The sequence below is a fragment of the Lissotriton helveticus genome, chromosome 4_1, assembly GCF_964261635.1.
Source record: "Lissotriton helveticus chromosome 4_1, aLisHel1.1, whole genome shotgun sequence".
Classification (NCBI taxonomy): Eukaryota; Metazoa; Chordata; class Amphibia; order Caudata; family Salamandridae; genus Lissotriton; species Lissotriton helveticus.
This window is the reverse complement of record NC_136063.1, coordinates 661,915,583-661,941,822: the sequence shown is the minus strand read 5'-3', so window position 1 is coordinate 661,941,822 and position 26,240 is coordinate 661,915,583. Positions and strand designations below refer to the sequence as shown.

General features: G+C 44.9%; 1 protein-coding gene across 1 annotated transcript in view; it reads left to right on the top strand.

The window, feature by feature from the left end:
• The window catches only part of LYPLA1 (lysophospholipase 1), a 462,012-nt gene that overhangs the window by 180,785 nt on the left and 254,987 nt on the right, over window positions 1-26,240 (top strand). The window contains exon 3 of the mRNA XM_078687306.1: window positions 16,210-16,275. Coding sequence (XP_078543432.1) covers window positions 16,210-16,275 — 66 coding nt within the window. The remainder of the gene's footprint in view (window positions 1-16,209; window positions 16,276-26,240) is intronic.

Below are 26,240 nucleotides of genomic sequence, written 5' to 3'. Positions count from 1 at the left end.
AAATGTTGGCGCAAAGATCTACATTGCAGAAAATATGTCATACAAAATGGTTTTTCTCACAAGTAATCATACTGTTTCTCACCATATCTATGCTATTGGTAGGAGGAATATATTATGGGTCTCAGTTCTTATTGTCTTCTGCTACACCTACTCTTCCATCTCATGATCAATATTTCATTTCTACTGTTTCTCCACATTCCTTTTATCCTCTGCCTCAACACGAACAAATCAGACGTGCGGAATTCAGAAACAACTCTTTTATACAACTCCTGCATCAGCATCAGTTAGTGGTAAACACTACCAATTGTTGGGTGTGTGGGTTAATGCCACATACTATGGATAAAGGTATTCCGTACCTAGTTCTGCCTTATAGTGCACAAGGGTCAGCTCGAGCATTACAAACTATGTTCCGTAGCGCACTAGATTCCTACCCCCATCGAGAACCACGCTCAGCAAACTCTGGTCCTGGCCCGTACCACAAGACTCTGGCGAGAGCTATTGCAGACTTAGATAGAGATATTTTTGACGCATCACTCATCCCAGAGGAAGAGGTGCGAGCATATAAGGAATTAAGTGAAGCTGAGTACAGCTTATCAGTGGAGAAGCGTGGCTCAGTGGTTAGAGGCGGCAGACCTGGAAGCTGAGATCAGCTGTGGACCAGGGTTCGCTTCCCCGCTTCGGCGGGTCTCGGGCTCAAAAATTCCACGGACTCGATAATTCTCGTTCCGGTGCCTACTCAACTCACAGGGTCACACTCTGCGACTCTGGGCAATAGCTTGCTTAATCTCCACTACGGCCCCTCGCGGCGGGATGCCTGGCTTTCACCTTGTGGACACCCTGCCGGGGTATCTCACAGGGGAATACCAGGACGGGTTCCCTAAGCAAGCGCCGAGATGCCTACGGGTAGTCGTGCGCTATACAAGAGCGTAATCATTTCATTTCATTTCAGAGGCAGCTTAAAAGCTCGCCACCGATATGGATTGTACCTCACCTTGGTAATTTCTGCTTGAAAGGTCTTGGTCGAAATCCGAGAGCTCAGTTTGGGGAGAGTGCTTGTACCAAGACATATGTCTTACCGACACTCTCCTCCCCTGTCTTCCTACCTGCCAAGGGTACCTACTTTGTATGTTATGATCGAGCCTATACGTGGTTACCTCATGACTTCTCGGGTACCTGCTATATTGCAAATCTTTTGCCTCCGACCTTCACTGTGGCCTCTGATTATCACAGAAATAGAATTGTAAGAGGTGTGATTAGCAAAGAAGATACTTCCGGACAAGAGGCGGGAGACTTCTTTAAGGGTTTCCTACCGTTCTGGGGACCGATGGTTAATAGCAGGAACCTGAGACAGTTAACTCGTGTAGTAGAATCAACTGCCAACATAACTGCAAATGCCCTTGGAAATTTAACAGCCGAAGTCCAGGCGGATAGACTGATGACGTTGCAGAACCGTATGGTTCTAGATATCGTTCTAGCAGATAGAGGTGGGGTTTGTAAAGTCATCCATTCGAGCTGCTGCATATTCATACCTGATAACGCTCCAACGGTTTATCAAGCCATCTCTAAGTTGCACAAAATTTCGGAGTCCATACACGTGGACGAAGGAAATTGGACGCTTCTGGGATGGTTTTGGGGTCTGATATCGACTTGGGGTTGGAAGATTCTGATGATCATAGGGATTGTTGTGACATTTCTGTTCTCATGTTGTCTTTGTGTGCAATGTGGTCCTGCCTTATGTGGCCTTTGTGCTACGACGTGTATAAGACAGCCCGTTGTCACCAAAGAGGCATTGAAGGATCGAATAATGTATCAACAACATCTGAGTGATCTGATGAGTATCGAAATCGATTATGATTCCGACTAGTGCTTGCCTACATGAGGGCAAAAGGACCGTCTGAGGTTCCGTAAAAATTATTACGATGTTCTGGGCATTGCCGAATATGGATAAGTTTGGTATCTACGAACCGCAAATGACGAGTTCGGCAAGTGTGCGAAATTTCGCTACACTACCTGCCAGGGTTCGTCTAATATTACGCGTTCTTCATCTGAACCCTCGGGTTCCATTTTAGATACGGCATCCATTTTGTTTCTTGCCCTCACGTAGTCAGCGAGCAGAAAACTGTTCGCCCCCTGACCCTCTAGTTCCCAAGCCTTACGGAAGACGCATATTCCTTTCATGCGTCTTTATGGCCGGAGGAATGACACAGCAAAGGCAGATGGCTCAGCTTGAGGGTAATCTGGTCGTGCCGGCTTATTGTGACAGCCTTGCAGGCGATGGATCCAACCCTTTGATCCTACGATCATGCTTCCGATATTACCCCCACACTCTTTTCTCTACACGTGTCTGACTTCCTTGCAGCTGTTCTTGTCTCTTCTTCTTTGTCATTTACAACTCTAATGGGTGTGCCTAATGGTGGGAAGATGTACTTTTACAGTTGGGAACCGGCATAGCTATTGTAATGATGTTCCGGGATTCTGAACACATGAAAGCGACCCTTTTTGAAACCTACTGTGGGAACCGGATTATAATCTTTTGTCCACATGTTATGCAATGGTAACACTCTGTATAAAAGAGAGCGACCTACAACCTCAATTTGAAGCAGACTCTCAGAACCTACACACTGTTGTACTTCTTGTGACTTTTTGCCTCCCTGCAGTAATAAACGCTGATCTTTGACGCCGAAGGAAGTTTCCCGTGTCTCTGTAATTTGTGCGCCGAAACAGGTATCCCATGAAGGTTATAGGTGTTGTTCCCTGGCACCGCTGGTACTGTTAAAAGTCCAGTCCTTCACTACGTTGGATACCCAGGCAGCCGCGTTGAAAAAGATTGTATTAGACCTGAATTTGATCCAACAGATTCACTTACCCACCCATGAAAAAGGGCATAGCCTCGATCAAATATGGTCACAGAATATCCCCTTGGCTATTAGTTCCATTACTCCTTGTATTTGGACGGACCATTTTTTGATACATTTCACCATCATTATCGCGAAAAGTAGAAAGCAGCCTTTCCAGAAAGGTGGGAAAGTTAGAATTTGGAAGAACACTGACATCTCAGCCTTCATCGACACTTTGACTTCATCCCTCCCCCCATTGGATCAGGACATTGATGGGACTGAAGAAGCCTTTACCAACTGGCTACGACAAGCAGCTGACGTTCATGCCCCCTGTTCTAATATTCCCCGCTCCCGCTCCAATGACGCCCACAGGTGGTTTACACCTCACCTGAAGGTTTTAAAACTTGAAGTTCGTCAAAAAGAGCGGAAGTGGCGAACGGATTATTCGGCACTAGACAAAGCCAACTATTGCAGGGCTCGAAAGGACTATCAGAAACTTGTCCAAAAACATAAAACAGATTACTTCTCGGAAACAATTCTGAATTCCCGTAACAAATCAAAATAACTGTTTAATATCGTTGAAGGTCTTAGTGGCAGTGATAGAACTACTCAATCTGTGGTTCCTACTCAGGACCTCTGTAACTCACCTAATTCTTTTTTCTTTGATAAAATCTGTACTATAAAACAAAGCATCTCCACTACTCTGTCCTCCCCCCTTTTGGCTGATGCGTATTATAATTCTTCGACTTAGGAAGCATTTCCCTTCATTGATGGTGATACTCTATCTAAGCTACTCACTAGGGTCAAATCAGGCTCACCCGATGACATCTGCCCTCCGCACATCTTGAGAGAGGTGGGAACTGCTATTCCTGAGGGCATGCTTTCTATGTTGAATGGATCTCTTTCACAGGGTAAAGTCCCCAACAACCTCAAAAAGGCTCTACTCATTCCCCTGATTAAGAAGGTCGGAGCAAACCCGCTCGACCCGCTCAACTACAGGCCTATATCATTGCTGCCGTACTGTGCTAAACTCTTGGAGGCTCATGTCTGTGACAATATGTCCAAATTTGTCGAAGAAAGTGAATATCTCGAACCCAACCAATCCGGTTTTCGCCCATGTCATTCGACAGAGGCAGTCATCCTGGCGGTACAAAATACTCTGAGGCGGAACGCAGATAACGGGATCCACCAGGCCCTGGTGCTCTTGGACCTCTCGGCCGTGTTCGACACGGTTGACTATACCATCTTGGTCAACCGTGTCGAGCAAGCTGGTCTTAGGGGCCCTGCGTTGAGTTGGATTCGTTCTTTCATCTCTGGCCGCACTCAATCTGTAAGATTGGGCTCTTTCACAGCTCCCACTATTTCCACCACTTGTGGAGTACCTCAGGGCTCATCATTGTCACCTTTACTCTTTAATTTATACCTACGCCCCCTATTGTACTCCTTAAGAAAAGTGAAAGTTACCATCTTTAATTATGCAGATGATTTGCAACTCATCTTCCCTTTGAACACCAAGGACTCAGTGGAGGTATTTCAAAATACCATGTCTCACATCCAGGGTTGGATGAGTTGCAATCATTTGAAACTTAACCCTGGCAAGACTGAATTGGTCTTGCCTGGGCAGAGTGTACTTAGCTGGAACCCATGCTTCTGGCCATCCAGCATGGGGGCGCCACCCTCCAAGTCATCTTCAGTTAAAAGTCTGGGAGTACTTATTAGCGAGGATCTGTCCCTGAAAAGACAGGTAGGCGCGGTGGTGTCATCCAGTTTTTTTCAACTAAAGAAAATCAAGAAAATTGCTTGTTTCTTTTCTTCAGATGCCCTTACCCAGATTATTATTGCCTTGGTCCTGTCGCGACTAGACTTCGCCAACAGCCTTTATCTTGGGCTCCAAATTGGAGAGCTAAAACGCCTCCAGCTGGTCCAAAACCAGGCTGCCAGACTTATTCTGAACCTTTCTAAAAGGCAGTCTGTTAGATCAGGTTTGAAACAGCTACATTGGCTGCCTGTTGAGCAGCGAGTTGCTTTCAAAACAGGGTGCATTTTATTTAAGTCCCTACATGACCTTGGCCCTAAGTTCGTCAGAGATCTGTTCATCAGATATGATCCTTCTCGTAATCTTCGGTCCGCTCACAAATCCCTTCGAGTGTCCCTTCTTACAAGAGGAAGCGTCTAGGCGGTTGCTGCTTTGATCATCTTGCAGCCACCTTCTGGAACTCCCTTCCTCTTCAATTGAAACTGAGTGGTAACACTCTGAGTTTTAGACACTCTCTCAAAACCTGGCTTTTCTCCCAGGCTTACTGCTGAGTTGTTTTATCTCTACTTCTAACCGTTGTGTTGAGTTCCCTCCTATAGCGCCATGAAGCCCTTGGGCGTACGAGCGCTTAATAAATGAATATTAACATTAACATTAACATTAAAATGTCCACGAGGTAAGAACCAGTAACACACTGTTCATTTCTCAAAGATATTGGAATTATTTTGTCCTTTAGCATTTCTGGTGTTAGCTCTTAAAAATGTTGCCAGTAAAACATTCAAGTAGTTAATTGCAGGATTCAGAAATCTTTGTGCATCGCACTACAAGCACAGGAAGATATAAGAATGTACTCCGTGCAGTTTATAATATTTCGCCTGAATGTGAAAATAATGATGGGAAATAAGATGTGTTTAATGCAGTACTTCTGACAAGAGCCACGTGGTTTTCAACAGCATGTAAAGCAGAGGAGATTGAACTCAGTAGAACTGGCAAGAACTCTACTTGGCCAGACCCTTCTAGTCTTGAGACAGCACTGGATCTGGGCCTGTCTTATTAGGATACATCTCGGCAAAAAATAGAGGCAATGGAGATCAGCAAATAAATGAACAGAGCTGCAAACGAAATGCCAGCGTGTGTCCTGGAGCACGTCAGTAGCACAACTGCAGTGCCACACACTCTCTTTGCAGTAGTGATCTAGAAGATGCTATGTAAGTGGAATGGCTTGACAAATGGATCCCTTTTTAAGTGGCCTTGTGGGGGCGGTCATTTAAAACAAATTCATGATTTGCTAAAGTATTCAACATATTTTCCTAGCACTGGTCGCCTTTGAGACCATACTGACCTATATCTTTGCGTGTTTTTATGGCCCAAGCCTGTCTTTGAAGAGAGTATCCTGGTGAGAGTCAAGGAAGTTTCCAATGTTCCCTTAAATTAACTAGGCCATCAGTTGTAGTCCCCTTTTTTTGAGGAAAGGGTTCTCTTTGTTTGTCTTGCTTGCAGATAAGCCACCAGGCAAACGTATTTAGCCAATTTCACCACTTCACCATTCTTCTACATCCTATACCCGAGGTCCTTACAGTGGAGAGGGATAGGAAACATTGTTTGCATTGATGAGTCCACTAGGTCCACAGCACTGGCATAAATCCTCAGAGACCCCCCCACACCCCCACTCCCACCCCGATGTCCTGAATATGCATCAGTTCCTTCTTGATGGCTGTCATGAGTTACAAGATGGCGTTCTCCGAATCCACAGTGACATCCAAGAAATCCATTGTTGTTTTGGGAAACAGTTTGCTTTTTTCCAGTTGACTTTAAATTTAAAACCAGAAGTCATGTAAGAGGCTTCCTGCATCTGGATTTGGAACAACATTCCTAAACTGAATAAAAATGTGTTCTAATTAAATAATAATTTAAAGCCCCCTGTGCTCTGAAATGTTCTGTGGTAGACCTTAAATACTTTGTAAAGCGCCAAGCTGCTGACAACAGGCCAATGGGAGGCATTTGAATTTCCATAATTCTTCCTGGCAGGCAGGCTATAGAAACCCATCTGTGGGTATATCATGAACATCTTGAAAATCCATTCTGATATCAAGCCCACTTGCAGCAAATCGTCCTGTATGTCTTGAAATACCTATGTTATGTTATGTTATGTTAACAATAGTTTGTAAAGCGCACTGACACCGGTTGGTTTCCTGGCGCTGTAGAAGACCGAGAGCAAGTCAGAGTTTGAAGCCTGCGGAGTTAGTGGTATGCTTGTTGGTAGAGCCAGGTCTTTAAGGATTTCCTAAATGACGTAAGATCAGGACATAGCCGGATCTCAAGGGGAAGGGCATTCCACAGGCGAGGAGCCAAAGTGCCAAATCTGCAACCGCCCGAGCGTTTGCGTTTTAAAAGATGGTGTCTGTAAAAGACATTGATGAGCCGAGCGTAGACTTCGGGACGGGGCATACTTCGTGATAAGTTTTGTGATGAATTTAGGACTTTTGCAGTAGAGCGCTTTAAATATAATGCAGCTAACTTTGAAGGTGCAGCGCCACAGGGAGCCAATGAAGTGTCTTCAGAAGGGGGGTGGCTGATTGCCATCTGGGCTGGCTCAGAATCAGTCTGGCTGCATGATTTTGCACCATCTGAAGGCGTTTCAGAAGGAACTGGGGGTGGCCCAGATGGATCGAGTTAGCATAGTCTTTGTGAGAGATCACAGTAGCGATCACCACCTGTGCCAGGGCTTCCAGGGTCAAAAGGCGACAAACCTTCCGGATTTTTCTCAATTGGAAGAGACACTTGGAGACCACCTGACCCACTTGCGTTTTGAGTGAGAGGTCGCTATTTAAGGTGACGCCAAGCGTTTTTGCCGAAGATGAGGGGATCGGAGCTTGACCCATGTCTGTTGGCCAGTAGTGTGGGCCCCAGTGTTTAACGCTATCCCCGGTCAGAACCAGCTCGGTTTTTCCTGGGTTCAGTTTCAAATGATTTTGGTTCATCCAAGCTTGGATGAACCTCATTGTTGACTGAAAGAAGGAGATGGACGTATCCGAGTTGTCGATTGTGAATAGCTGTAAGTCGTCCGCATAATTGAGCACCGTCACCTGTTTGTCTCTGAGGGCCTGGATTAAGGGGGAGATGTAGAGATTGAACAGGTGGGGTGACAGGGATGATCCCTGAGGTACACCACATGTGATGACCTGCTTGGTGCCAACGAAGTTGCCCAGGCGAACTGCCTGAGAACGGTCTTCTAAGAAGGACTTCAGCCAGCAGGCTGCCGTGCCCCGGATGCCAGCCTGGGAGACACGGTCGATCAAGATGGTGTGATCGACCGTGTCGAACGCGGCCGACAAGTCCAGGAGCACTAGAGCCTGCGGGAGGCGGTTGTCTGCACAGTCCCGGAGGGTATCCATTACTGCAACTACCACTGCCTCCGTTAAATGGGCTGGGCGAAAGCCCGCCTGATGTGATTCGAGGCAGTTTGATGCCTCTATAAAGTTGGACAGGCAGTTAGCAACATGAGCCTCCAACACCTTTGCTAAGAAGGGGAGAGGGGAGATTGGGCGGTAGTTTGCCTTGCAGGTGGGGTCTGCGCCCGGTTTCTTTAAGAGTGGTATTACTGTTGCTTCTTTGAATGCGAGGGGGACTTGTCCAGTGGCTAATGAATTATTTAGGAGGGTGCAGGCGGGAACCGGAATAACTGATAGGCAGTCTATCAAGATGTAGGGTGGACATCTGTCGGATGGGGCACCTGATTTTACTCTCACCCGTAATTCCTGAAATTGGTCTAAGGTGATAGGAGTGAAGTTGCTAAGTGAGTCAGTGGTATTCGGACTTAGAACAGAAAGGGTGGGACTTATGGTTTGTGGAGTACTGGCTTTGATGGCAGCAATTTTCTCTGTAAAAAAGACGTTCAATGAGTCGCAGAGGATCTGGGTCGGAGGCAAGCTAGGACGGGCGTTGTCAAGGTTAGTTAATTCATTAAGAATAGAAAAAATGTCCTTTGATTTATTAGTTGAGTTAATAATGCGGGAAGAGAAGTAAGCAGCTTTCGTGGCTAGGATAGATTTCATATAATCCTTCCTGGCTGTACCAAATCACATGAATTCCCATAAGTTTATAGCAAGCCAAAGGGCATTCTTCTTCAGGACCAAAAACAATTCAAACCCAGAAACACACTGGTGTGAAGAAAGGATATTTCAGTAACCTTTTTGACTTCAGCTCCACAATTGCATGATCCAGTATCATCTACTCTTCCACTAAGAAAGGTAAGGGTTTTGGTTGCATTTGCTGTTCTGAGGCTGCTGTATAGGCACTTCTTAAAGTTTCAATCTGAAACCCTCTGCTATCTGCACGACTCATCAGCCATGAAATGATCTATTTCAATGTGTGAAGAAGAAAGGTAAACTGCCTCTCTCCCTCCTTCCTTCCATCAATTTCAATTAATGAATGGAAAGAAGTCACCTGAACAGTATCCATTGTGGCGGTCAGTACCAGTACCGTGTCTTCCTTTGCCTGATAAATCAGACTAGAAACCTAATAAACAACCTATCTGTGTCTGTCATGGGGACTTTGGATTTGTCCCTTTGTTCAGCATCTTCTTTATGAGCATGTTGTTGTGCACCATTTGTTTAAGCCCACCTATGATATAGTTCAATTGCTCATAACTGATAGGGACATTGTTAATGCAGGACCCGTGTCAGATACAGTTGGAGGGGGCGGGGGGTTTGAATATTGTAACCCCTTGACAATATAGAAGGCAAGTGTTTTACAGTGTGAACCCAGATCGATATAAGAGAAGACATTTTATAGTCCGTAATCTTTGAAAAATTCAGTAGGAAGGGATTTTCTTTGGGAACTGTATGAACATTTCTATAGAAATGGATTTAAGACTGAGAATGGGTGACAAACACCATAGTAAGAGGCTTTACATAGTTGAACTCTTAATCAGTCTTAAACACATCTGTAGTTCAGGAGGGTATAGCAAGATCTTGTTTTCATTGTATACATTCGCTTTTTAGGTTTTGCTTGGCAATGCGTACGAAGTACGCATGCGCTAGCAAAATCTAATGTAATTTCTCTGTGGGGTCGGGTATCCACCCCTTCCTCCCATTGGCTAGCTCCATAAATGGAGGCTAGCCATTGGGAGAAGGCTCTGTCCGTCAATCTCGGACCAGATTCGGGGGCGTTCCCGAGAATTTTTCCCTTTTGGTGACGTCAGCCGAAAGCCTGTTCTCAGGAACGCCCCCGAATCTGGTCCGGCATTGAGCCGGCACCCGCCTTCCTGCTCGTTTACATTGTACCCAGAATGCGATGAAAGCAACAGAACGTTGTAAAATGGTTGTAAACCATTGCTGTCCGCACCTTTTATTTGTGAGACATGAGCTACAAGGCGTGATTGGGAACAGGACAATAAGTACTGTCAGGAGGACTCAGGCGGAAAAAAGTTTTTCTGTATTGTCCATACTATCTGCTCTCAGACAGTTCCCGCAAACCGCTGACTGACAACCGCCTTCGAGGAAGAGATGAAACTGCCGCCATCTCCCCGCATACTGTGCCAATCAGAGCCTATTACTCCATAGGGCGCATATAGGAGCTGTCACAGGCGCGTCCCTCTTTATCTTATCTGTAACCGCCGCCGCAGCACAGATAGCTGCTCATTTCTCAGTTGTTTGGACTCATTATCGCGAGCTCTTTTCAATGGCTTCGACATATTTTGTGTTGTTGGGACGCACTGGGTGCTGAGCGCATCTTCAAGGCGCCCTGCCAAGCTCTGCGTCACGCTGTGTAATGAGCGGAAGCGGTTGTCGGGAAATTCTTTCATTGACTGTCTCCACAGACCAGTTGCTAAATCATGTCTCGCACAAAGAGAAATTGCTCGGGTGACAGTCGAGAAATAATAACGGTCTTAAGTGTCGACTCGGCGCGCGGCTTGTCAACTCGCCCTCCTCGCGCGCATGTTGGATATTATCGCACGTTTATCTGAAATAAGGAGCCGTGGGAGGCTGTGTTGGCTTGTAAGCAGGTTTGTATGTTCCGCGTGAGCGTTGCTTCTCTTAGAAGTGGCTTGTTCGTGCCTTGACAGGTGGGATGTGCTACCACTTAGAACAATGGACAAGAAAACAACAGCAGGCATAGCAGGCAGGGACCGATGACTGACAGAATACTGGAGGTGCGCACCGAGACGGAGCGAGGAACGTCCCTGTTCAATCTGTTTCTGTTGCAAGAAGTTTCTTCTTTTTTGGGGGAGTAAATACCAAATGCAAGCAGCGGAAAGAATGAGTAGTCGCAAGGGAAGAACAACAACATATTACTATTCAGAGAAGAAGGATTTACTGGAAAAAAAACACAGGTTAAAGAGAAGATATGCTTAGCTTCGGTTATTACATTTAAATGCAGGTTTAAAACAACCAAGACGATTACTGATAAAGCAACAGTGAAAGTGCAGTTATGGCTATGAATTAAAATTAAAAAAAAACTAAAAATCACAAATTATGGTTAGGACTGTAATTCATAACTACAACCATGAAAACCATAACTCACAGACCAAGATAATCATGCAAAAGAGACCCACTCAAAAAGTTCAATTCGTTTTTTTTTTTTAATTTGCCAGTCATATCTTTAAAAATCCCAAGTCTACGGCGCAGAGGTGGTTTTTTCAATATTCCGCCATTCAAATGAGAAGACTCGTATACCCATGATTAAAAAAGCATTGAAAATGCAATAGGTCTCGCCTTTGATTAAGTTAAAGACATTTTCTTTGCTAATGGTATTGTATAGCAAAACAAATGGCTTTAACTTAATGAAAGGCGAGACCTATTGCATGTTTTGCTTTTCTAAAATGACCTTTCTATTTAGAACTGAGTAGTTTTTAAAGCTACTGTCTGCAAATGTTATCTCCAAAACCATTTAGACCACTATTTTGTCTGTTCCGGTGTAATCGTGACTGATATGGTCACTGTTATAGCACATTAGTAGCTCGGGATGATTTGTATTGAACATGAGGAGATCTGTATACACAGACCGAGGGAGATCCCTGGTCCAAAGAGAGCAGCCTCTGAGTACATAACTGCGCCCAAGAGTACTGCAAGAGTCACATAGGAATGTTAGAGTAGAAAGGTCTACTGCATATACTAGTGAATACAGTCATCTCTATATACAGAAAAAATGAGTTATATTTAATGGGGTCGGAGTGGGACACAGTGGGTGGATGGATGCATGATGGATGGATGTATGCATGATGTATGGGTGGATGCATGGATGGGTTGTTGGTTGGATAAGTTGGTGGATTGCATAAATTGTTGAGGGATTGGCTGTATATATGCATCTATCCATCCACCCATCCACCAGTCCATGCATCTATCCATACACCCATCCATGCATGCACCCATGCATGCATCCACCAACTCATCCATGCAAGCATTACAACAAGAGCCCACAGCTCTCCTTCGTCTCTCCTCGCCCCCCCTTCCCTGAGCCCGCAGCTCTCCTTCCTCTCCTCGCCCCCCTTCCCTGTGCCCTGCCCTGCTATTGTAAATGACAATGCCATTTATTTATGTTAAAAAAAACATAAATAAAAAAAATGTCAAGAGCAATGCCAATAGCTCTAACTTTAACAAAGGCAAAACCATTGCATTGTAAATGCTTGTTATATTGAGTTGTGTCGGAATGAAAGTACTTTCCCTTTTCATATGTAAAAGGGCAAACTGTACATTGGTTTGGTTTTATTGTGTGTTTTGTTGAGTTTTGAATTTCTACCCTTCACCACCCCACTCAGTAGGCCTTGGCTGCTGTGCCTCAGCATCCTGGGGTCAAGTGCTTAACTGGTGTACTTTGTGCTTAGTTCCTTTCCAATAGTAGAGTGGCCCTGGAACAGCAGAGGTAAAACGCCCCAGTCACCCTCAGACACAATCAAATCATTTGGATGTGCATTGCCCGACCTTTTACTGTCAGCAGTGTGCCAGTGCCTCTAATATTTCATCACAGGCTCTAACCGCTATAGTGCCATTTGCCGCTGAAAGAAACAGCTATGACGTCACTCAGTGTGTTCCTATAGATGCAGGACCTGTATAATGAAGCATGATGTGCTGTGGCGTTCCTGCTTTTAAGATGGCTGCCTTGACCAAACATAAAAACAGTTCCAAATTGAGCGAGCTGGTGGGTGATGCATGTTGCAGTAAACCAACTGTTTCAGTGTGCTCCCGCTTCTCTCAACTGGTAATTGCTTTATGTACTGTTTAGATTGCTTCTGGACTTTCCTGAGAGCTGCCGCCCTCCAGCCCAGTGGACGATGACTGTTGCGGATGGGGTTTATGTTGTGATATGCTGATTTCGCTGGTGCACTCATCTTATGCTGTTCAAAGCATATGTGAGAGTATACGCACTTGTGCCCTGCTTGGGAAGAGCACTTTGCTGCACATGAACATAATGTGTTGATGCTGCAGCGGAAATGAAGCAGGTTGGGGCTTGGTGCACTGGGACCAGCGTTGGTGAGAGAGAACAGTTGCTTAAAACTGCTGCAGAGCTCACTTTATTTGAGGCTGTCTGCAGAGTTTTGGTACAGCATGTGAATGTCAGCGACCACTAGGAGGTCAAGTGAGGGAACCATAGACTCAGATACAACTGGTGCTTGGAATACACCGTAAACTGTGAATACAACAGGTTGTGTATGTGGGTCAGCGATCAGTGCTAATGTTGATGGCTAGTGGTTGGGGATCATCAGTCTGCAATAAGTCAGAGCGAGATTTTGAATGTAGTAAATGGACAGCCTGCTCCATTAAGCCAGAACCCCTGGCCCTCCTCCCCACCCCTCCAATCTTTGATCAGCCGCATTGCAGAAAACAGACCATCAAGGCTTGCAAGTGGAGAAAGGCGACTCTGCTTAGTAACCATTGTTACAGCGTTGTTTATTTCAGGAGTAAGATTATCACTAACTACACACCGTACCTTCAGCCACGAACTTAACAAAAACATGAGTGCAACTATCCATATAGTGGAAAAGCTAAACATTCGATATGTGCAGCATTCACACACCTCACACTAGCAGTCATGCTCTCCAGGAAACACTCATCCCTCACAAAGTTCAGTCTCGAATTACCATAACCATTTGAACTGCCCACACTTGCAAACCGCCAGAGTAGCAGTTTGACACTACCAGAAGCACTCTAACACAGCTCACAAACTAGTAGTCAGTCACACAATAGTGAAAGCACATACACCCCTCATAGATTAAGTCTCACTCTACCAACATCATGTTCACACCTGTCACAAGCTAGAAGTTTCACTCTACCAAAAGCAGTCACACTGCTCGTAGAGCAGCAGCCATATACTACCAGCAGTGCGCTAACCCCTGAGTCTCTGACTCCTACCCAGACAGCACTTTTCCACCCCTTGCACACTAAGTTACACACTGCCAGAAGCATTATTGCACCAAGTCAGTAGGCCTGACGTAACTGAAAACGCCTCTTGATTGGTGAGTTTGTAGGTAGAATTATGGATGGGCGAATGCAAGAATGAAACTATAAGTGGGGGAAAAGAAGCACATGTTTATAGATGAGCTGTTGAGCTCAAGAATGATAACCGATTAAGAGCATTGACTGAATGCTTCCAACCATGCGATCAATCGTCCTTCTATTACTTTCATTTAGAAGCCAGAACTATGCGCTTTACCTTTACTACTAATAGTAAGGTTTTTTGAAAAGCAAAACAGCTATGTAGGAAAAAGTAATATGCACAATTAAGCTTCCTTGTCTTGTGTAAAGCTAAAACTGAATTTAGTAAACATTGAATGGCCAGCCTTGAGATTACAGAAATACAACTCCAAGTACAAAATAGAGAATACAACATCCCTCCTTCACCACACATGGATATATAAGAAAATAAAAATGAATGAAAAAACAGTGAACTTGCATCAATGGAGTAAGGAATGAGATTGATTTACTATATGGTGATACACCTATGACCTTCCGTTTAATTCATTGAGACTAAGGGATGTCCGAGGTAGACTTTAATACTTCCTTAGGCGTTAAGTAACCATTGCACAAATGAAACAAATGCCTCTTGGCGTAAATTATTTTTGCAATAAAACAACAAGAGGCATCTCTCCTCAAATATCCACAGACGGAATAGCTAAAATTAGGCTGGGGACTAAAAGATAATAACCAACCAATCCAGAGAACCTTTTTGATGACTGACTGTTCTGACAAATTCAGATCTGCTTTGAGAAACATGATAGGGGTTTTGTTTACCCAAACAAGAGTCCATTTAGTACATTGTCCTCATTGGACCTCCCACAACCGTGACAAAGTGGATTTAAAGATCAATAACAGTGCTCACACTCTGATGGATTTGACGGTTCATTATTACACTTTTGATTGCCTCAAGATTCTCCGACTTGAATTGGCTTTTAAAAATTAACTAACCCAAATCTTCAATAGAGAGAGTAAAATTAAGCCTACTTTGCTTAACCTAGATATCTGCTTGCTATTAGATCTATTGGCCAATGTTGCTTAGAAGATAGTGCTGTACAACTGTAGGAACCCAAGTTAGCTGAAGGTACATATATGGTGACCGCGGTGACTCACAAGATAATGTGCTACTTGCATCTGTAACACAAATCGACAGAATAACAATATTAAATTATGGATTAAGTTGGGTAAATGCATGGAACAAATAAAAAGGGAAATTGCACATGGTCTAACCTCCCCTCCCTCACACATATGATCCTCAGCAGCAACCTCATCTGCACCTTTCACTCTTCTCATCCTGCCTCCCCTCCTTTTTTTTTCTCTCCATTTGTATTTTGACATGATCTATTGGACTTCAGATACGATGACCTCTCTAATCTAGATCACTTATTGCCTAATGCCACTTAACTTTAAATACTCTTTTTTCTTTATTTGGAAATTGATATCCCTGTCAATACCATTATTAACTGGAATGGAGAAGAGAACTAATCAGTACCTAGCTTTCACATACCAAGCAGATGGATATGGAACTTGACGAAGCTGAAAATGATGTACTCAAAGGAAACAGATTCTCTAAAGATAAAAGGTCTTTGTGACAAAGATGGCTTAGGTAGTGAATAGATAACCTTAGTTGTGGTTTTGGATTTTAATAAATGTGTTTTTATATACTTTGTACCTTGCACTTTAAAAAATCTTATAAGACATCTTTGATTGTTGGATGCAATGATTAGCGTGTTGGGAAATCACAATACTTAGTCTCGCTTTTCTAAATAGCAAGGGTGTGCACAATCTGCAAACGAATGGACTTTCAGCTTTGTGCCATCTCCACAGTAACGTATTTGACATTCCTTAGTTTGAACTATGTAAAGTATTTTCCGTTGTAGCACATTTTACCATTGGATGCAATGTGGAATACAAGTTTCTACTTATCAAAGTATCTATCCCACTGTGCGGTCTGCTGAAAACATTGCACTTTACCCTGAACTATACATATTGAAATAAGTGAGAGCACTTTGTGTCCTTCTTTGTTTCTGGCATTGCGCTTGTATCTAGTTCTAGATCATTCTTATTTAATGTATTTTGCAGAAATAGCATTGTGTAGAGATATACATTTACATCAATGTGCCTTTAATGTTCCGCTAACCTACAATTTATATTTTTTCAACAGGCATGGATGGGCCGAAGCAATGGCAGGCATCAGAAGTTCTCACATAAAATACATTTGTCCGCATGCGTAAGTTTGTCTATTTTTTAGTTTTCTCTACATTTTCTCATTTTAAAGTGTTAGAGGGATTGATATTCTATGAAAGCATCTCAGTATTATTTTTCAGACTATGACGCACTCAACCACCAACATCTATCTGGCATTCAGCTCCTCCATAACACCAGCATTTTCCACATATCGCCAGTCCCTGGATCATCATTGTTGGAAAATTAATTTCTCCACTAGAACACCCTGTCCTATAAGCCCCTAACCCCACTTGTAAACGGTGTCTCTTCAACTGTAGGTTTGCAGCTTTCAACTGCTCTAACATCCCTGCTACCACCATGGAGTGCAATCTTTATATTTTCTTTCTAACAGAAATCTAGCCTAATCCTTATTGACATTCTCGTCTCCCCCAGAACTATCCCATCATCAGAAAGCAAAGAAATGGGAGAGTTGTTGCTGAAATGTTCATGTTCCTCTATAACATATGTCCTTCTTTAAACTGCTTAATGTTGTTCTCTCCACATTCAGCACTAGCAAGCTGAACTTGTTGCTATTCACTACTCTCCGTGAAACCCAACTTTTATAAATGAGCCCATAGAACTCGTCACCTATAACTATCTTCCCTTCCTTTTGACATCATTCTTTGGAGGGAATTTCAGTCCCAGTGAAGCGAATCATGGGGGGATTTCAATATCTGGTGAAACAAATAATTTGAAATGGTATTTTTTTTCCCAGCCAATGACCTTCTTCCAAGCTGTAGTACCCCCACCGGGCAAAGGCTCCACCTTTTACCTCAGCATTTCTTTAAAAAAAAGAAAAAAAATTGCATCCAAATGTTGGACCCAATCATCTTCGACTTGTTTGACTATTTTCGTATCCCATTCTCCACATCTCCCTCTCCCTCTACCTTTGCTGCTTGAACTCAAACATTTGGCCCATACTGTTGACAAACAATCTTGGTAATATGAAGAATTTGTATTTTGTGCAGTGCTTCTGGCTCATTATTTATTTACAGTAAACCGCAAGTCAAAAGAACTACCAGCTTTTGAAGCATGACAAAATAAGCTTAGTAGGGTTCAGTCATTGCAGTATTGCTATATTTTACATAACCTTATGTTTAAAACGTTTTTTTCCAAGTTAAAAATAGTGATGGTGTTTGTGAACAAGTTAATTCAGATCTCATTATTTCTTTATACTCTGACGGGGTCAGAGTCCCGGTGGGTAAATAGGTCCTGCATATCAAGACTCTTCTATACGAACAATAGGCTTAAATTAAGCATGGATGTTTCCTGGGCCCTTTTTAGGTCGAGCCAAGCGGCGGTGCGTATGCACTGCTCGCTCTGCGAGGCATGCAGTAGTCGAGTACGCTGTGGAAGCCTCGCCTCGCCTTCTCTCCGCCCATATTTTTGATTGGCTGGTGTCATTGTCCTTGGTAAATGCTGGATTCCGATTGATAATGAGGCTTGTTAGTCCCTCCTTGTTACCGCCCTGTCGCCATTTGTTACCTCCCAAGAGGACTGGATCTTTTACTTGTGGCGTTACACTGTCTCCTTCATAAGTTGGTAAGCACTAATTTGTTTTTATTTGCAGCACGGTCCGCTTTAACTTTAGCTGCTGCGCTTGTTTATTTAATTAATTTGCTGTGCGGGCCGAAAGGGAGCGTTTCTACTCAATAATCTAACAAGCATTTGCAATGCAATAGGCCTCACATTTACATGAGTTTGAGCTATTGACATTGCAAATAACAATGCCTTCTATTTTTGTTTTCGTTTTTAAAACATAAATAAAAGGCATTGTCATTTACAATGCCAATAGCTTAAACTCGCATAAATGTGAGACCTATTGCATTGCAAATGCTTGTTTGGTTAGCATTTACTCCATTGGTGTTGGCTCTGCTCTTAAAGTCCAGGTAATACACTAGCATTTTATTAAATTGTAATATGCTGCTGTTCTGGTTATTCTAGATGAAACCAGTATCGACTACTTTAAAAGAACTTCATGCATATGCTTGAGTGAACAACATGGCCACCAATTAGTCTAAAATTACGATTATAGTCTATATTAGGCACAAAATAAGGCTAAAAAGATATGGTAGCTGGTAACCTTTATTTGAGCATTGCCTTCCCCTGCAATTATCTCGGAGTTTGACTGACAAATAGTAATTCTTTATTGAGAGATTAATTGAAATCTTTTCAGTATACATGGTTAAGCAATCAATAAAAGATAAAAGCATAAATATGACTTTGAGAATTGGAGCCAGCCAAGCATAACTATAACATTATACTATGCGGGGAGGCATCAGTACGCATCTATGGGCAAATAGCGTTTAGAAAATGAAAAAAAAACTAATTCCTTCCTCAATTGAGGACTGAAACCAAGGATGTAATAATACATGGCGCTTTGTACGATAGTGTGATGGCACCAATCAGACCAGGCGTTTGATTGCATATGATGGCAAACAATGGTAATGAAACCTCATTCGTTCCTCAATAGAGGGCTTCAACCTGGAGGTCTGAGGACCCGTCCAGGAGAATAAAGAGCATGGTGCTTTGTGCATTTATGTAGTGGCACCAACCATTCCAGAAATTTGGAAGGACTGAAGCCGGGGTGTAATAGAGCCATTCCAAGGAATTAAAGTGCATGGTGCTCTGTGCATATGTGAAGTGGCGCCCACCAGGCCAGGAATTTTGCAGTGCTGTCTCACTTGGGTTGAAGCCCAGCTGAGTTGCTGCCAGATCAATGTTGAGTTCTGCTGGTGGAACCTAGATGTATAACAGGTCTGAGGGAGTAAAGTGCATGGCGATTTGTGCATTAATGTAGTGGCGCCTGCCATAACAGAAGATTTGACAGTGCCATCTCAAAGGCAGGTTAAGGCCCGCTTAGTTGCTGCCAGAACGATGTTGAAGATCAGCTGCAGGAGTCCCTCAAGTGGCAGAGCAGTTTGGAGAAACACTTCATTTTAGAAGCTGTTCTCTGCCAGCATCTTAGGGGCTGACTTGAGAGTCCTTGCGGCTTGGCATGGTGGATGCATCCAGTCTTCTGTGGAAGACTGCCACTGCTGGGCGATGTGTGAAGTGTGTGGGAAGAGGCCCTCTGTGGCCAATGGGCGATGTTGATTTCCAAGTTGATGGACTTTTTTAGGATAATTAAGTGGAAGGAGAGAGTCAGTTCAGATGCTATGCTCTTCCAGATTCTTAGAAGTGAGGTTGAGCATTGTATTATAGTTGCACTGGGTCACCTCATAGGAAGGCTATTACAGCGGAACAGCATGACTTGACTTAGAGATGGGTGTAAACTTTTTTGCCTTTGATTTAGCGATGCCGGACACACAGAGTAAATGAAGTAGCATTTTGTTGGTGTATCTGTTAAGACAACACTGAGGGATGGGGCAATTAACATCAGATCATGTTTCCTGGCCTTGGAGACATAAGAAGACAGGTAGGACTTGGGACCCAGGTCTGCAGACAATGGCATAACTGCCCATGCGTGCCTTTTACTCTCTAATTTAGCATTGTCTGTAATGTGTGAGAAAAGCTTGGCTGCTCTGTTGAAGCATGGGAGTGTGCCAAGCTAATTGCATCACTGTGATTGACTGCCATATTACAGAGAACAGAGACTTCTTTTTGTGGGCCTGCTTTTTAATTTACAGCCAGCACTGATGTGAGAGAAAGTTCACTTCAGCTCATCTCAGCCTTCAGCAAAATGTGACTAAGGCATTGTTCCTTACTGGTCCCTGGTGGTGCATGCCAAACGCGAGCCTGATTTGGGCTTGCGAGACGTGCTGTGATGTTGTGAAACGTTTTTGAAGAGGCTCAACAGTAGAGTATTTAAGGTTGCTACATTTTTCCCTGTGAGCAGTTCTGAGCCATAGGATATCGAATGCATGAATTTGGCACCCACAACCTGAAGGAGATGGTATGTAGAGGTGTTTTGTGTATTTTGTTATTGGGTTTTAAATGCAAACAGCAAATTGTTTGCTAAGGCTTGTATTGATTGGAGGTGCGTTTTGAAAGTTGCATGTGAGTCTAAATGGACTCCTGTAGTATTTTACCAGTCCTAGGCTTTGCCGTTAGCCTGCCAGGTGAATTTGGGCTCTCTGTTGTTATTTGGGCTTGAGAAACAAAGTACCTTGGTTTTTCTGAAGATGAGGCCCAACCGCAGGTTGGTGAAGTATCTATCAACCGCTGAAGGCCAATTGGTGTTTTGCTGGGCAAGACAATGTCTTCTGATTATTGCAGGCTTCTGGTTTGTTCCTGCCCCAGCCAACAAGGGTCGCTCGACACTTGAGCCAGGTGACTGTTAAAATCGGCCTTGTAGATATGGGGTGGGCAGGGTGCCAAGACGCAGCCCTGTTCTAGGCCTATTTTGGTATCCACGGTTAAGGTGGTTCTTCGGCTGTCACCGATCTTTTTTATTTTTATTTTATTTTTATTTTTTTTTTAAAACCTTTATTGTACAAAGAAAGCTCACAAATACGGGCCTACAACCCACGAGGGCTGGCCACCACATGGTAGATAACGTAGTAAACGAAAAACAAATTCTCTACAGGATATGTCACCAAGAACACAGGAGAAACAACAAAAGGTATCAAGCAATCAGCAAGAACAGGACAATAAAAGGTTAATTTTCTAATGCGGGGCGGGGAAACAGAAGAACAATGGGCCGTGCAAAAAACAACCAGGGAGGGGCCGCGGCAAGCTGCCATCTTATGATCACAGAATGAGAAAAGAGGCCACACAAACATAGCTATCAAAGAGTATAAACATGGTCGGAATATAAAGAAACGACAATGGCATCAATCAAACCGCGCCTACCCGTCGCCGCCCCCACCCAAATTGAGGAGACACAATCAAAAAGGCCCAAACAATAAAAGACAATACGATACGCACCCCAACAGAAATAAAGGGACCCTCAATAAAGAGGAAAAAGGGGGAAGAGGGAAAAAGGAAACGAAAGAAGGGACTCCCATCAAACCACACACCCCCAGGAGTTAAAGCAGGATAAGAGAATCCGGCGAGCGACGTAGCAAAAAGTTGAAACCAAATTATCAACGAGCCACAATCAGACACACACCGGAATACAAAAGTAACAGAAACTCCCCAGGGGGACACAGGAAGAGACGGAGTCCCGAAAAAAGTGAACACATAGAACAGAAAAAACGGAAATAAGGGAGGAAAAAGACCCCCCCAATATAGACAGACCCCCCCAACCCACCCCTAAAGCCCACCCTGCACCCCTGCAGAAGGCTACGGCCTACCCCCCCGCAGCGTGCCTGTCGCCCTAATTAGAACCCGAAATATAGCGGAGCAAAGTGAAGTCGGAAGCCAAAGACAAAATTGGGAAGGGAAGAGAAGGAAACGAGGGATGGGAAACACACACAGACATACACGGGGGAGGGCCGGGAGACAGGAGTAAAAGCACCCAGCCACCCGCCTGAATCGAGGAGACAAGCCCGGGGGAAGTCAAAGAACATCGGGTTAAAGTCCAGGAGTACCAGTCAGTCACACAGAACCATACCGGGACAGGTTGACCATCCAAATCAGTGCAAGACTACCGCACACAGATGCCAGTATACATCAGCCCTGTCCTTGTTTGTCCAAAGGGGAAACGGTCCGGGCCAGCGAGGACCAGGCTACGAAGAACAGGAGACAGACAGCAGAAAGATCCAACGGCAGTCCGGAAAAGGCACGTGGAGTGGAACACGGAAGATCCAGGAAAGTCACGAAGTGTAACAAACGATGCAGGCACAAGTCCAAGGATATGTCCAGAAAAACTGACCCATCTGGGCCAGCGCAGGAGGCACCGCCGGGCAGCAGCGGCAGAAAGGAAGCGGGAGAGTCATGAAGGCCTGGCCAAGCAAAATCCAGCTCCCGGGTTTGAGAAAAAGAAGGTAGCGCAGGAGGAGGAGGCTCCATCAAGTTCCATACAGCAGCAGACGCGGTCGTAGCCGGGGCCAATTCCGCCAGGATAATTCCAGCCGCACCCCGCGGCGGCACAGTCACATCCGGCCATGGGGGCCCCGGAGGCCCGCCGCGAGGAACCATCTCCGAAGCTAGGACAGGCGCGGTCACACAGAGCCGCCAGGAGAGCAGGGCGTCCAGGACCTCCTTAAGTGTAGGAAAACCTTTACAGTAGCCGGCACCCGGGCCACGCGGCGGGCCTCCAGCGCCCGCCCAGGCCCGGTCAGGATACCCGGGGTCGGTCGCCATTTTGAGAGTCCGACAAGGCAGCGCGGCTGAAAATTTCCAACGGGGCGGCAGCAAAGCAAACAAAGTCCCGCCGACCGGCAACAGAACACCCCGGGCAGGAAGGAGGGCCACCAGAAGAGGGGGACTTGCCGGCCACCCAATGCCGCCGGTCCCGTTCTCCGAGTCCGGGCGGCAAAATCAAAATGGCCGGACCGGAGAACAGAGGGAGAGCAAGCCGGACACACGAGGAGCTCCGACCACGAAAGGCAGCGCCTCCACCACAGGCCTCCTCCCCACGGGAATCGGCCAGGAAGGACCTCCGGCCCACACGAACAACGGCCTTCCGACCACCTCCTCCGCGCCCCGGAGGGTAGATCCGCAGGCTCCGTCCGGCCCGGGAGCCGGCAAGAAGATCCAGGCCAGTCCGCCTCTGACTCTCAAAAACGATCGGGGGCACTGCACCGGTTCCACAGCATCCAGGATAACCGGAACAAGAGGTAAGTGCCTGCAAGGCGTCGTAGCACTACCACACAGCAAACAGGGCTTCCCGGGGCAGGATTACAGCAGGATAATTGAGAAAACACAGGCGGGCGAACGGAGCCGAGCTAAAGCGCGGCCATCTCGGTCGCGAGCTAGGCTCCTCCCCGCTGTCACCGATCTTAATTTGTACCCAAGTGTTGATGTAGAGGTTAATAATTCCCTCCAGCAGTTTAGCCAGCATCCCCATGATACATTTTTCCCCACAGCTGAGTCCTCAGGACTTTATCAAAGGGTGCCTTTGAATCAATGAAGCAGGCGTAAAGCATGTTGGATTTTGCAATTGCTTGATTGGAAAGTAGAGTTACTGCCGGCAGGTTGATTAATGTTCTGATTCCTATTCTGAGGCCAGTCTGCATTTTCCGGATTACGTATGATCATTGAAAAACGGTTTGGAGTTTTTTTGCTTGCTTACTTGAAGCAGTTTAGTCCAGAAGCCCATCGTGAAATTTAATTTGGCTGGCTAAGTGGCTTTTTTGTAGGCTTGTTTCGTTTTGACTGACAAATAGAGGTTTTTCTAGTTATCTACTTCAAAGAATAGAGATGGCACAATGCCCTTAAAGGGCCTTGTGTAGACTGAATGCAAAGTTACATGGCTGTTCTGCTGAAGCCGTATTCAAAGTCACTAGGGTCAAACTTTTACCAAACCTGATTTAAGGCCTACAGGACTTGCCAGATTATTTAAACATCAGGGCAAATGAACTTAGCCTGCTTTCCTAACGGATCACATATAGTGACTACACTCCGAGCCGGCACTGGAGTCTTACAACAATGGGAAGACCCATGATCTTTTAGCTACTTCTGGGAACACAGTTTCCTAGCTTTTGCTTGTTGAAGTTTCCATGGCAATTTTCCCTTGGAAAAGCCTTTCATTTGGACTGGAGCTCGGGAACCCGGTGCGCCTTCCTGCTTCTACCTCTCCTGCCCAAAAAGGCTAGAGGAGATCAAAAACAATTGGGCCCAAGACATCTTAGTAGCTCTGGACTGAGCCAGGAGAGTGTGGTATCCAGAACTTCTGGCCATGAGCATCTGTCCTCCATCTGGGCTGCCTCTTTGAAAAGATATTTTGCAGCAGCAGGGCAAGGTCCTCCACCGGAACTTGTACAACTTACACTGTCATGCTTGGAAATTGAGCAATTGCAGTTAACTGCTTTTCAGCTTCCTCCCGAGGTAGTAAATGCCATTCTGGCAGCCAGGTGTCCATCCACCCAAACAATCTATGCGAGACGCTGAGAGAATTGTCTTGCTTGATGTTGTTCTCCGCTTATCCAACTCTTACAAGCCCAGTTTTCTGCTCTTCGTTTTTCCTTGTCTTTAGCCCAGCAACGTCTTGCTATGGCAACAGTTAAAGGTTGTCAGCCTTAGCTGCTTTTCTATGATTGCCCTATCATTCTTCTTTGTTTAACTCACCTGTTGTGATGCAATTCTTTTTTAAAGGGGTGGTCCATATGTTCATGCCAAAGCCCTTTGTGATGCCCCAATGGGGCCTGAATTTGATTCTTACAATCTTTATGTGCACTCAGTTTGAGCAGATGCACTGCTGTTCCCTTTGACTGCTCACAGTGAAGACAGTGTTCCTCATTGGGATCATGTCATCATGTCAACTTGTCATGTGAGTGAGCTGTAAGCACTTTTTGACCACCTTCTTCTAAGACCATTAGGTGCTAAGGACCAAGGTGGCTTTCCTCCTAAAGGTTGTAACACCTATAAACATTGAGAAGTCCATTAACCTCCTGACATACTCCCCACCTCCTCATCCATCCAAAGAGAGTCCATTGCTTAGGCCAAGGCGATGCACCCCTGGAGAGTCCATCACATAGACCCTAAGGGTTTCAAGTTCTACATCGATCACACCAAGGACCAGCTATTCGTGGGTTTCTCTGTGATGAAAGAAAGAACAGTGCAGAAACGGACCATCTCCATGTGGATTGTTATGTGAATAAAGGCCTGCTAAGGCCTAACTAAGGCAAATCCTCAGGAGGACCTGTGGGCTCATTTCACCAGAGCTAAAGCTGCTACCAACTTGCTGGTGTGTGGAGTGCCTGTTTTGGACATCTGCCAGGCTGTAACATGGGGGTCAGTCCACATATTCACGCAACATTACTGTCTGGATATCCAGGTTTGGCGGAAGGGGCATTTTGGTTCTTCGGTCCTGCTGTACCTTATGGTCTAAGCCCACAGACCCTCCACCTGTGCAGGTGCTGATTTGCTATTTGCTCTTCTGAGGGATACTTCTATCTGCAGATTTCTCACCTTGTGAACAACTCCCTTAACTTTGGTAATAACGTTTGTGGCAGATACTCCCATTGCAAGTTGTTGGTCATGCATATAACAGTGGAAAATGTACACAAGAGGGCCCTTTAGGCCACACTCTTAGTAACACAGACAAAAAAGGTCTGATCACACTATCAATCTATAAAATGCAGCCACCACTTTATGTGCAGGGCAGTAGTCCTCTGAACAGCTTGAGGGCATGCTTGCTGTGCACCTCCAGGGTGAAGAATAAGTCCAGGACCTAACCTAGTCAGGGAACAGGCCTCGGTATCTGCACTAATGCCATAATAGTGTGAGACTAAGGTCAAATTAAATGTGTGGATATGAGATACACAAGCATTTGTGCACTCAGGGCAGGGAAACACTCCTGTATACTATGCAGGGGACATTCCTGTCCCAACCTAGTGGATTTGTGTTCGACAGAATTGTGAATTTTATGGCTTGCAACCGTTGTTGATGCACTCTCTATGGTAGAATGCAATAGGAAGAAAACAATGTCAGTTTTTCATCCCAGCAAATTTGACTGAGTCTGTGTTGTGGGGAATCCGAACGCTTTTTGCCTTTGGCAAGTAATGAATATCAACAGTGCATGTTGATAGTGCATCCTGCTGTGGTGCGGATAGGCTACAAGCCCTCAGCTGGGGAAGGTGATGGGATTAGTTTTCTCACTTGAGTATGATGCACTTGACTTCATCTTCCTGTTTTGAGAGTTCTGTGAAGAGGTGGGAAGGCCAGGTATTGGCTCATTAGACTGAGGTATCTCAATACTATTCGTGGATATAACTAAGAGCCACTATTTCACTGGGAGCTTATTTTTGTAAGCATTTATGAGGAAGACCTCTAACTCTATATAGTGGTTAGAGAATGTTAATAATCGTGCATGATTTGAGAGATTATTTTGATACAGAATTTGGTGTTTTATTAGATAATTCCTCCATAATAAAGAACTCCACAGACAAAACTGATATGTTAAAAACATGTGTGCAGAGG